We start from the raw sequence: 13,376 nt of genomic DNA, 5'->3' as shown, positions 1-13,376 counted from the left end.
TTTTTGGTCAGGCTTATCATCTGTCAGTAGAAATACACTGCGTAATTCTGCAGCTGCACAAGAACCTGTAGCACCCGAGCCACCTCCATGCATGTGAATCAGGCTTTCCAAGGCTGGAGCCTCGACAAAGCTGTCGCTGTGTTTTGTTCTTTACCACATGCAACTTTAATGCAACTATCCTAACACCCCATCTTTGTCCCAGGTAGCTCTACAAGATAAGGAGGTTTTGAGCAAAAATTACAGAAACACCATGTTTTTCCTTTACAGAAAGTCACCTTCTCACTGAAGGCTGTTAGGATATTCCTCAATTTTATAAAGGTTACTCCAAGTTTTTAGGTTTTAGCAGTATCCTAATGCCTGTGATGGGAGCTATCATGGGAAACAAGACAAGGAAATTAAAATGCAGTTCCATTAGCACCGGAGGAGTAACCATGTAACTATGTGTGTCTCCTCAGTGGGAACTGTGCACAAAGGTGTTCCTCATGGGCTCTGTGACACTGATAAAAATAGTAAAAATTTGGTCTGTTTACATAAATACAGTGCAGTGGTGACACTGGACATGAAAACCTAAACCGTCAGTGCAACAGAACAAAACCCCTCAGCTTCCCCAAAAAGCACAGGCATCATGTCCCTGGCATACAACCAACTAGGGGAAAAAAGAAAAAAAATCACAGTGGCTCCCCAGCTATCTCCAACCGAGTCGAGGGAAGGAGTCCAGATCTCCTCCCAGAGAATCCCTGACATCCCACCCCATCAACCCCAGGGGCCAGCAGGTATTTTGGCCAGAGTGGTGACACCGAGGAGAGAGTGGTGCTTCCAGTCTGTCCACATCAGGCATTCAGAAGTCATCAGCCAAACTGCAAAAAATGAGGTTGGCTTAAAAAAAAAAATAATCTGAAAAACCAACACGGCACCACAATCTTTAATGATTTGGGTTTCTAAAGATTCGACGCACATGCTTTGAGGCTTTTCTCTGCTACCTAGATTACCAAGATTCCCTCTCTGACGCTGACATTGATTTTTGCCCACCAAAGGGAAAGCTCCATCCCATCCCTTTGGGAAGAGCAGAGTTTGTCACTGACTTCACTGGCCGCGAAAACCATTTACTGTTAAACCCAACTCTACTCAACCCAGAGCCACCAAGACAAATAGGGATCCCATAGCTGCACTCTCTCTGAGCTGGCTATTTTTCTTTGCTTGTTCTATTCCCTTGCATTTTAATATGATGAAATACAGCTTGGATGGCCGCCCTCACCGAGACCAGTTCAGCGGTGACTGCTGTCTCGTGAGCTGGCAAAAGGCAAGCATTTGGGATTCCCCTCCTTCTCACCGCTGTAATGTACAAGCTGGGCATGGTCCTGTCCATTCAGAGCCTGCAACTGCATACGATGCACACTCTACCTGGCCCAGGGGCTGCCAGCCTGGGGTCCTGTGTGCTTTCCAATCTAAGCCTGACTCCACACGTTGCTTCTCCCCTCTCATTTGCTCCAGGAGAGCCGCTGGAATGAGCAAGCTCACCTCCTGACCGGACTAGAGGTAAGCAGGGATGGTCTTCAGCACAAGAAGCACCATCTTCTCTTCTCGGAGAGAAAAGGAACAATTCCAGCACAAGCACCAGCCTGGCAGTAAGGAGTGAAAATGGTCAGAGGAAAACGTATTTGCAGCCAGATTATTATATGATAGTGGTTCCTTCCCACTGGTACAGCTGGCCAGAGGCTTTTTTTTTTTTTAATAATTACATGATTGTTTAGATGAGTTTTTATTAGATGAGCGTGAAATCAAGTGAACTGTTTTATTCTCACCTCCAAAAGCCGGCCGCATGGTGAAGTCATGGTCATCAACCCTGAGAAGCTGCTCCGTCTTTCCTCTCCAAGTTTTGGTCACATCATGATTCTTCTTATAGATGTGACTGCAAAAGACAGCGAAAGCGTTGGTCTGACGTTCCTGTGGCCCAAGCAGCACTCTGCGACCGACTTCTGCCTGCCCCATTTCAGAGCCGCAAGACCAGCAGCTTTGTGGGCACAGACCCATGGAGGGAAGCGGGGCTGCTGCCAGCACCACGGCGTAGGTACCTGCTTGGCTGGGTACCAGGGTGATATTATCAGGAGAAAGATCTTTCTGACGGTGGTCACTCAATGTCATATGCTATTCTGAGACTATCTATCTGCCCCACGAAGTACCAGCAGTTTGTGTGCACTTGCTTTGCCTTTTAACAATGACAAAAATCACCCATTTCCCCGCACAGGAATGGCTGGAGGCAAAAGTTTAGCCTCTAACTGCTTGCTGCAGGGGGAGGTTGTGTTTCTCTGCAGAGGTCGGGGCTGCTGACAAAGCTCTCCACTTCGCAGTCCCCGGTATTGCCTCTGCTCCTGAAAAGCTGCAAGTGGAGAAGAATGATCCTGCTGTGTCTGCTTGGCTTTAACCATCAGGGAAAGGCCTAAGTACCAATAAATGTTCAATCAAATCTCTCTACTCAAAGTATGGCGGGGGGGAATCAAATTAAAAATCCAATAAAACTTTGGATTGCATGCTGTATGAGGAAATAGTATGGAAAACCCTGACGGTACTACAACGCCATCCTGTAAATCGATGGGACGGCCTCGCTGAAATGCCAAGCTCTGATCAATTAGTTTAAAAATCATCAAACAGTAAATAGCACACAAGAGAGTTGCTAAGAACAAATCTGTGGCTGCAGAGGCTTCACAGGGCTGGTGGGGGACACCGACGCTGCCTTAGGAAGAAAACAGAGGTTTTCAGGAATTTCCTGAGCCTGGGATTACGTTTAATAGCCAGAGTTTAACCATCAGTTCATGCCCAATCCTTCAGGTACACGACGGATGATTCCGAATTTACAGACAGAGGTCTGTCATTTAATTTTTAATCAATTTAACCCATTTACAAAGATTTTTGTATAGAGCTATTTTTAATGACAGGCAGTCTACACAGCCTTTGAAATGCATAACTCTTTTTGTCAATTTAATCCAAAAGCAAGACCAAGGTTGTTTGAAAAAAAAAAAAACCAAACAAACCCATACTTTACAACAGTGCGTGACAACAGCTATGCTGGTACCTTCTGACCCTCTCCGGCGGGTTTCCCATGCCACCCCCACCACTCTTTGGCATAGGAAGTATCTCACTATCTGCAGCAAAGCTGAATAGAGCCGCCGGTGCCTTTGCAGAGCTGAAGGATGCTCTGGACACTCCTGCCCATCGGGCGCCTTTTCTGACAATCTGATCACCAGTGTCTGGTAAATCCTCCCTGATGTACTTTTGGTCTTTAGCACTTCTGATCATAGCTTGGGGGGGGGTTCTTTCAGCTTTATGTACTTTCTGCAACTCGCCACTATTCATTTATAAGCGCACATCTCTTTTTTGCCATGTTTTTCATGTATAATTTTATTGCTGTTTACATGTGGGATGAGTTTGATAAAACTGTCTTTTGTGACGACTTGTTCCTGTTTATACAGGAGAGCAGGTGACAGGTATCAACTAAAGTTTCTGTAAAGGCTTCTCCATTATTGCCCTAAATTTTTTTATATATTTTTCTTTCCAGCCACTTTTAGTCAGAACTGTTCTTGATTGCATGAGATAGATCTTTTTTTCATATTGCCAAATACATCAAAGAAAATTAAATTTTGATGGCATGAGAAATCACAGGTAATAGCAGAGCAGGACTCAAAACAGCAGTGGGTATCTATGCAGGTGTTCAGACCTTCCCAGAGCAAGATAAAGAACTTATAAAATTGGAAACAATTGTCATGCTGTAAGGCATGAGGCAATGGCCAAGTGGTGAGCCTGAAAGGAAACATGATTCCCGACCGGAGCATGGTGCAGCTGCCGGCAGCCAGGGTCCGTGAGGTATCTGCACCTCCCTCTGGAAAATTCAGTGTTGACTTTGGTCACAAGAAAATGGTATCTCATAGTCACGGGACATTGGCTCCTATTATCCCATTTTCTGTCAGGATTTGGTCAATATTTCTACAGCTTCAATGAAAATCTTACTGCATTTCAGTATATTCTCTGGGGAAAAAACCCAAAACACATTAGTTGAAGGTGCCATTAACTTTGTTTTTCTAACCAGTAAAATATATGACTGGTGCAAAGGTGCCCGAGAAGATAAATGAAAAAGAGAAGGTGCAATAACAGTTTATGACTGCCATAACAATTAACTCGCTCCTAGATGAGCATTCCAAATTTATTCTCTCCATTACTCTATCAGCGTACCCCACATAGATGTGTATCTTTAATATTAATGTACACAGATCACATGGGATCAGATTCGATCGAGAACTTTCTGATAAGTTGGGAACATCAAGATCTCGATTTTGGGGAGGTCTCCTTCCATTGCCTGTTCGGGCCACCAATTCAAGGGCTTGACAAGTCCCAGTTGCCCAAGAGGCCCTGGTAGCTCCATAAAAAGACAGGTCTATCTGGTTTACATGAATGGCTGCACCGGTCCCTATTGTTCCCAAAGCCACAGGGGAGAGAGACTCTGTTGCCCCACATCTGGATGTAACATGCTCCACACTTACACATCTGTGGTTTTACACCTGAAGCGAGAAAGAACGGAAAGTGACTTTCCTTGCCAGATTTCTAGAAAAAAAACCCTAAATCATATCCTGGAAAATGATGGACACAAACTCAGAGGATGCACACAATCACTGTTATTATACAGATTAGGAAAATTTCACGGTCACATGCCTAACGCACCTTATCATCTGTTGCTTAGGACCCCCCATTTTTGCTTGGTTTTGGTAAAGTATGGGTTTTAACCAGAAAAAAACGCCAAATCTGTTCTATGGTTTTGCATGTTTTCAGTTTATTAAAGATGAATGCAGAATACATTCGTTCTTTGCAGCAATAAATGGTACCTCTTTTTTAGCAAGTGTGTCCCAAGCCCTGCACTCTTTGCTTCTTCCTACATCTATCCAGCCCAAAACCAAGAGCAGTAACACAAGCAGAAGGTAAAATGTCTCGCAAAGGGAGCTGAAGAGGCAGGAGGAGGCATGACTGCCGAAGAGACAGGGCTGAACGCAGGCAGGCTGGGGAGGCAGCAGTGTGGAGGCTCGAACATCTCACACTCTACACCGGCAACTGCACAGCTACTACAAAGTCAGAGGGGGCAACATTTGTAACAGCAGAGAAGTCGAAACGGCAAACATGAAGACGTGGAGCAAACAGCCAAGATAAGGCATGAGGTTTGTTTCTGAGACCTGTCATTTTTGTGTGTGCATGGCTGTCCCTGCTTTTGTTTCATGCTGGTATTTGGCGCTGCTACAGTGTCGGTGAAAAAAAAATCTCAGGAGACATCAAACCTTGCAGAACTAGAGGCTGTGCAATGCCCTGGACTTGAACCCCAGGTGAGCAACAGAATCACATGTAGCGGTCCCTCAGCATTATCAACTCTGAAGGTAGTCTTAAAATAACTCTGTATTTCTATCACAGCATTTACCAATGACCAGCTACTGAAAAAAATTAGTATTTTCTCAGCAGAGTAAACAAAGCCAAAATGCTGAACAAATCACAGAATGGTAGGGTTGGAAGGGACCTCTGGAGATCACCTAGTCCAACCCCCCTGCCAGAGCAGGGTCACCTAGAGCAGGTTGCACAGGAACGCATCCAGGCGGGTTTTGAATGTCTCCAGAGTTGGAGACTCCACCACTTCTGTGGGCAGCCTGTTCCAGTGCTCTGCCACCCTCAAAGTAAAGTTCCTCCTCATGTTTAGGTGGAACTTCCTATGCTCAAGTTTGTGCCCATTACCTCTTGTCCTGTCACTGGGCACCACTGAAAAGAGCCTGGCCCCATCCTCCTGACAGCCACCCTTTAAGTATTTATACGTGTTGATAAGATCCCCCCTCAGTCATCTTTTTTCCAGACTGAAGAGACCCAAATCCTTCAGCCCTTCTTCATAAGAGAGGCATTCCAATCCCCTCATCATCTTCGTAGCCCTGTAAAAAATGGTTATCAACATTTTAACCACTAAGCCACTTACAAATATCAAATTTTCTGAAAATCCACCACAGAGCAGAAGGGATCAGTAGGGGCTGGGAGGTACCACAGGCCAGAAGACATGTCTGCAGCACCTGGTTGAAAGTTGGGGGGGAAAAAATGCAGCCCTGCAAGGCGACAGCGGGAGCATGCCTGCCAGCCGCAGACGTTTCAGCAGGGATCAGCAGATACTTGCCCCAGCGGCCCGCTCTTTGGGAAAACAGTCCATGTGCTGAGCCTTGTGCTGCCAATGCCCTGATGGTTGTCTTCTGCTTCTGGGTCCCAACCTAAGGCTGGCATGTAGCATGCCCCGAAAATTACATCTCTAATGAGATGATACTCCAAACCACTGACCATTTCCAAAAAACCTTGGCAGGAAGCGTTTAGCTGACAGAAGCTCAAAGCCACTTCAGTTTCAAAAGCCCAATGTTTCTGCTGGTTGAAGCACAAGGCTTCACACAACTTGCAGGAGAGAGGAACAGGCTCGGAGACTCGGAGCCAGATGGGCAGGGGCCACTGGAAACATGGCATTCAATGGCACAATCCAGATGGCAAATGTCTCCAGAGCCGTCTCTTCTAGGACAATTTATGCAGAGCAATAAACATTACCAGAAGCATTTTCAGCAACTTTTATAGAGCAAAAAGCACTGTTTTTCAGAGTTTCTCTTTTTCTGTGAGGAAATCCTGTCCAGCTGGATAGTCTGGGAGGACTGCCGGCACTTCACGATTCCCGAGACGCAGCCGCTGCAGAGCTACTGAAGAGTACCCCACACGGTTTCAAAACCCCCACGTTGGACGTGCCAACAGCACTTGCTTGGCGCTTCCAGTTCGGCTGATGCTCTGAGGAAGCTACAGGCCCGCGCACACGCGCGCTGTACAGTCAGTACGACGGTGATATATAAATGTCAGAGACTGTGTCGCTGGGAAATGTAAAACCCCTACTATTAAAGTACCAATTCTCAAGGAGCACACCCCCATTTCCTACGCAAATCCCAGGCTCTCCAGAGCACAACATGAAGCTGCACCAGGCAATGGTCACGGCAATGCGGCACAGAGGCAGTTTTTTAAGTTATACCTCACTTTGTAGAAGAGCTGCATTATCAGTGAGGCGGGGGATGCAGAAATAAGGGAAAATTAAACATGACACAGTTTCTAATTAAGCAAGCGTTACCCATTCAGCATGCTGAGTGAGGTACCGCTCCCAGAAAAAATAATGCGTGACAGCTCAATATTGACGTAAAACAAGGAGAGTAATTAAGGATGCACAGGCAACCCTTAACCTGGCATTTCTGTTTGGGTTCCTAGCCCCACAGCCCTAACCTGGCTTCAGCATTTTCCTTTCCCATGAAGGCACGGGCTCAGCTTCTCTGCGTAGACTCGGCCGAGAGCTGCCTCAGCACCTGCAGGACCAGTGACCCCCCGCCCCCAGAGCCCCGCGGGCAAGAGCCTCCCTCCAACCTTCAAGTAACGAGCTACAGAAACGGAGATGCTCTGCACTTGTGCAACTCAAGCTAGCTTCCTAAAATCAGTGTAAAGATCTTTAGATCAGGTTGATGTATCGCCTTAAAGGACATGAAGCATCAAACTTGTCAAATGTAGATTCCCAAACTTAGAAATAAATTTTCTTGGCTAATACATTTACTGTAAAATTTACTGCATTTCTTACGGTAAGTCAACAAGAGAAATACGAAGCAGAAAATGTGATGAAATTATTAAAAAGGACACTGTTTTCTGTTCTTTTGCATGATTAGAAAACCAGCACAGGAATTGGTTTTAATTTCCTTTTACTAGAAGTGTCCGCTATTCATTGCTGGTTTAGAGACAACTACATTTTTTCTACATAAATGAAAATTTAAAATATCAATGTCATGGCTCCATCCACTTTTTTGTTTTTTTTTTTTTTTGGCAGTATTGCAGAATTTTCTGTATTTAAAATATCATTCACACTTGATAGTCCCTAAAACTTGATTTTATATACTTTTAAATAACTACATTGCATAGGAAATGTGTGTGAGTGTACATATATATCTCAAAAAGACATATAGTTCCTCAGGTTCTACCAGGCTGGAAAACTGTTCATTAAAATCATTATTCCACAGGAAACCAAACGGTATCACTTATTCTTTATAGTAAACTCATTTATATAAATAATTTTAGTGCTGCTTTGACTTCCACTCTATCAGAGCTTCAGAAAAATAACGGCACTATATAAATGGTAATTTATTTTCACAATGTTTAAATGAAGTACAAAATATTCAAACATCTTTTAACCCAGAGAATGGCACTACTTTGGGGAAAAGTAATTTTTAAAAGAAGGATTTATACTATTTGGTTACTTCAAAGTAGATGATCTCTACTACATGTGAATGGTTTGCAAGAAAATGATGCTGATGAATTCTCCGTATTTCCCAGAAATAGACTTGGAAAAAATTTCAAAGTTAAATGAAATAATGGAGATTTTGTGGAAATCAGTGGAAAATCTTCAGTTGGCTTTAGGATTTCAGAATCAGGCCCTAGCTGTTCCAGCTTTATAACATTTATGTCACTAAAAGCATATGCTACTGTATTTTCCAATATATAGTAAAAATCTGAGAGCATATTAGGTATTCTTTGCTTTCAATTGTATCACAACATTTCTTTGTAAAATGTTCAAGTAACCACTTGAATCAATCAAGTAATCACTCTCCACAAGTGTTGAGTGTTAAACTAAAAAACCCAACAAAATAAATGAAAAGACGCAGGTTTACAGCCATAGCGAAGCCGTTTAATAAGACGGATTAACCCAATTTTATTTTTGTGCCCTTCAAACAATGAACAATCTTGTAAGATATAATTGCCACTGGATGACATAACTACAAAAAAGGATAACATACTTTGCACTGTCTGACAGGTTTGGAAGATTATCTTTCCTAATGTAAACCTCTGGTCAAATCTCAGCAACAGTAAATCTAATAAACTTTGCTAAGACCTTTAACTCTTTCTTGTGCCTTTATTTGATTTTAAAATATGTATTTTTGTAAAGCTTCCGTGTATTTCTTCAAAATGTATTTTTAATTTTACAATCCCTGGGTAACTTCCAGGGATTTAGAAGTTGTTAGTTAATACCACGCATGCTAACCAACACCCCCACCTCAAATTGTAAGAAAATAAATATATTTCGCGTGAATGTAAGCAGCACAGACATTCCAGCAAGCAGGGTAAATAACCTGCTCTTGAAACAGTGCTGAAACAACATGCAGATTTGAACATCTCTATTAATTGCAACTTCTCCAAATTCTCTCTGAAATTCACATACAAGGCTAAAAATATTTTTACCAAGCTGAAGTAGACAACCTATCTGCAAAACATGCCTCGTTAAGAGTTAATTCTCATTAAACACATCCATTTGCAGTTAAAACTGAATATAGTAGCAGACACGATTCAGAAAACATTATCTATAAAGCTGTTTGCCCGTACAATAGACACAAAGACACTGACAAGGCAGATTTTTATGTCTATGTAGTAATGCATTTATAGCATTACAGGAAGAGAAACCTACGTGCTTTAATAACCCTTACCTTGCCCTCTGCACCTCCAGCTGGCTTGTCCACCTCCTCCTCCTGTGCCTTCTGCTTTCCACAAGAAGAACTAAGCAGAAGATTAATAAAAGGAGTTTTGCAAAATAAGGCATCTTGCTGGCAACAGGAGCCGGGCACTCTGCGCTCCAGTAACCTCCTGCAGTACAAGTCCCCCCGGGTTTAAACATCGAATCCACTCTAATTCCGGCGTCGCATGTTCGTCGGCGATGGGTGGTAGGAACGCTGCTTTCCCCACGCGGTGTTTTCGAGAGGCTTTCAGGGGTTTCTCACTCAAAGCTCTTCCCTCATCACCGCTTAACGATTGGCCATTACTCATGAAGTTTGCCTCACCAAACATTTCCACTGGGTCCTAAAGGATATTTACTAAAGCCATTACATAAAAACCCGCAATTCTGCACGCCAGCTTTTTGCTCAATCCCCTAATCTCGGGGCAGCGCTATCCTTCTGCCAGACTCTGTAAAACCGGGCTGTCCCCTTTCATTAGGCTTTCCAGATTTTCTGTTCCTTCGCCGGGCTTCTTCTTCCGCTGGGAAGTGCCTGTGCCATGTCTCAGACACATATCATTGTAAAATGTACATATTTCAATGGTTTTGTAGCAGTCGAGATTTTGTTTTCCAGTTTAGCCTGGCTCTTTGTGCTGTTGAAGATAAAAGATGAGCTATTTCCTCTGAAAATTATTTTCTTTACTGTTAACTTTTAAAGGAGAATTAAAACACGGTAACCCCCGCAGTATCTATACATGCAATAGACTCTTTACATAAATCAAGTCACCATTAATATTTAATTTTTCAAATAGGTATTTGCACAATCAGGCATTTTAACTTTTTTTTATTAATAAAAGTCTGAAAATAAAAATGAAAAGCTACAAAGCAGCTATTTCTTTAATCACAAAGAGGAGGCCATTTTCAGAAACCGTTCAAATCTTATTTTCTGCTAGCCCAAAGGGCGATGGAGGCTGCCTCTCTGCAGAAGACTTGGCTGCTTTAATAGCCAGCACGTGGTACAGGTAGGAGAGCAAAAGTTTGCTTGGCACAGACCAGTGAGTCTCCAGGAAAAGAAAAGCACATTCACAGCAGAGCAGTCAAAATCCAGCAAAGTTTTCTTTTGGGTCAGAGCCCTTCCAGAACTCTCTTCTGTGAGCCCAGGTTTGCAATATTTGAACAGAGCAGGTATTCAAGCAACATACCAACTAGGAAACACTCGTACTTTTATTTTAGGGGCTACAGGATCTGGAGAGGGTTTTGGGGGGATTTTGGTGACGGTTTTTCTGGTTGCTGTTGGCTTTTTTAAATTTCTAATGAAATAAACATACAAATTAGGTAAAAACACATCAATTAAAATACTGACATCAAATTGTTCTGCAGCAGAATGTGGAAGCAACTGCTGAACTGGCTGAACAAACTACATGCTTTTGTCTGAACTTAAGAAAACTATTTTTTGATTTTTGTTCCATTGTACCTGCAAACAAGATTATCAACAACCCAGAAGAAGCGCTAAAAAAGAACTCAGGTTTTGTGGGTTTTGGTTTTGATTTGTTTTTTAAATTTCCACATTCGCCTTAGACACAAAATGGGCTTTCCTAATTTTAGATGTTATTTTACCTACTCCAATGTTTCAAAACATTAATACATACTCTATACTTAACAAAATTCTAGAAAGTTGCAGGCAGCCTGATAAATACTTGCTGAGAAACAGGATGACAATCCCACTTAAGTCAGTGCTACCAGGTTTGACAGCAACGTAATGAAAGTTAGCTAAATTTCATTGTCTTTGAAATAAACGTGCTAGAATACATTTAAATCTGAACAATAATACAAGAGGAAAATTATCCCACTGATTGCTTTCTTCTACTTAACTGCAATACTTAAATGTTCACAGACAAAACCTCCCAAAACCCTTACAATTGTAGGTCTACTGCTTGTATATGTGATTTCACAGCATTCATGAATATTACCAATTGTTTATTTTTTTAGTAAACTAATAATGCAGAAAGCCTCTGGGTCCAATATTGATTTTAGGTTTTAAAAAGAAACTGAAACTAAAAAAAAAAGCCACCAACCAAACAAAAGGCCATGTGATACTTGAAACATAACTGAAGACTGGCTTGAAACTCTTTATTACTACCAAGGTTTTAATAAATATTTCTCTTAAGCATGTTCATATAGATGAGAGTTTAAGTATAATAAGGTTTAAATTTTCTTTAGTAATTAAAACCACACATGAAACATTCAGTTCAACACATTATGTATATTCTGGTATAATTAAAAGACAATAGCTCTGGGTAAATAATTATATTACATATTTATAACTATTGCAAGAATAGACATGTTTTATATAACCTTCAACTTTAAAAAAACAAGATATACAATTGAGAGTATTGGAAGAGGATATTCAAATCTTGCAAAAGATTATCCAATCTTTCTTCCAAAAAATAAAAATCAGAGTAATGCAAGTAGTTTACTGGCCCCTTCTTTCCTCCCCTACTCCTTTCTCCCTTTCACACACACAAAGCAGCATCACAACCAATTTGTATGTGCTCTCCCTCTAGAAATGTGTCATGGTAAATAAAAGTGGTTACAAAACTGCACCCCCTCTAAATTAAGAGGTCACTGGACACAAACACATATTCGTGTTTCACTTTAGAATTCCTTGTCAAATGTTACACTAATTTCGATGGAGTGATTAATTGCATTTATGTTCCATAAAAAAAGTGAATCAACCACTTAATTTTTAAATTGTCTTTTTCTAGTTGATAAATTACTTAAAATGACTCCCCTCCCCACATGCCTTAACGTTACTGTTCCACCATACTCGTTCTCCAAGTATCTAGTGGGCACTCAATTAACACTTGTTGTAGTTAAATGTCCAACTTCGCTTTTCTTACAAGTAATGTATCTGTAGGTACATTAACATTCATAAGGATTTAAGCGTAAATACAAAAAGTAACCTTTGTAAACAGTTCTCATGTCATACCCAATACAGAATGTTCAATGAAGCATTCAAGTCACCGCTGTTACGACAGAAACAACCTTATAACTCAAATATATACTCGTTAGCCAAACATATTCTACGAAATATAAGAGCTGCCAATGCAAAAGTCAGCAGGACAATCAGAACAGTTGACCCAGTGTGGTTCATGTTGACTCTTGGTTGCTGTACCCGATTGAAGTCAGTTGAAGATGGAGGCCGCCTCTGACTCTGCTGCTGGGCACGGCGCTGCCGAGGGCTCATAGACATGTTGGTGGACGCAGGCGGAGTATGCTCTTGACCAGACGCTGCACCGCTATTCTGAGTTTCAGACTAAAAAGGAAACACGAAGAGTCGTGAGGCAAGGCAGTGCATATGATTAGCAAGGAATAAAATCATTAGGACTAAAATGCGCTCTTCAGATAATTGTTAATACTTGAAAGCCTGGTAATACATGTCACTAGTAGTTACCAGATTGTTAGTGTATGGACAAAAGTGATGGCTATCTTGAGAAGTCATCTATTTCAAGCTGCAAATTAGCAGTTCTAAGGACAAGAGAAGTGTGAAGAAAGTCTGTGAAACAATATTTGAATTCTGCCTGCGTTACAAATTAAGATATTTCAAGTATCTTTGTCCAGGATTTGCGTAACTCTTTTCAGTTCAAGTAATCTTCAATAATCCTGCAGATAGTTAAGGCTCTGAGAATTTGTAATGTCATCTCTACTGAAGGAAAAACAAGTTGGGGAGGGCAAGAAAGAAAGGACAGAAGTCCAGAGATCTCCAATTATGCAACACTGCCCTGCTTCCTGTGGACAGCTGGGTCCAAAATTCAGCTCTCATCAC

At 41.9% G+C, this 13,376-nt stretch overlaps 2 protein-coding genes across 2 annotated transcripts in view; both read right to left on the bottom strand.

Annotated features, from left to right (window-relative positions):
- LOC141741156 (gamma-aminobutyric acid receptor subunit rho-2) overlaps positions 1–10,190 on the bottom strand; it is a 35,405-nt gene extending 25,215 nt beyond the window's left edge. Inside the window, exons 1-2 of the mRNA XM_074581160.1 lie at positions 9,546–10,190; positions 1,803–1,909 (exon numbers count right to left, since the gene is read on the bottom strand). Of these exons, the coding sequence (XP_074437261.1) occupies positions 1,803–1,909; positions 9,546–9,733 (295 nt within the window). The 5' untranslated portion in view covers positions 9,734–10,190. The remainder of the gene's footprint in view (positions 1–1,802; positions 1,910–9,545) is intronic.
- A 1,465-nt stretch (positions 10,191–11,655) lies between these two features.
- UBE2J1 (ubiquitin conjugating enzyme E2 J1) overlaps positions 11,656–13,376 on the bottom strand; it is a 31,510-nt gene continuing 29,789 nt past the window's right edge. The window contains exon 8 of the mRNA XM_074581161.1: positions 11,656–12,866. Within this exon, the coding sequence (XP_074437262.1) occupies positions 12,597–12,866 (270 nt within the window). The 3' untranslated portion in view covers positions 11,656–12,596. The remainder of the gene's footprint in view (positions 12,867–13,376) is intronic.

This window comes from Larus michahellis, chromosome 3 (assembly GCF_964199755.1).
Source record: "Larus michahellis chromosome 3, bLarMic1.1, whole genome shotgun sequence".
In the NCBI taxonomy this organism is placed as follows: Eukaryota; Metazoa; Chordata; class Aves; order Charadriiformes; family Laridae; genus Larus; species Larus michahellis.
Note: the sequence above shows the minus strand (reverse complement) of the source record. Positions and strands in the feature narration are given on the sequence as shown.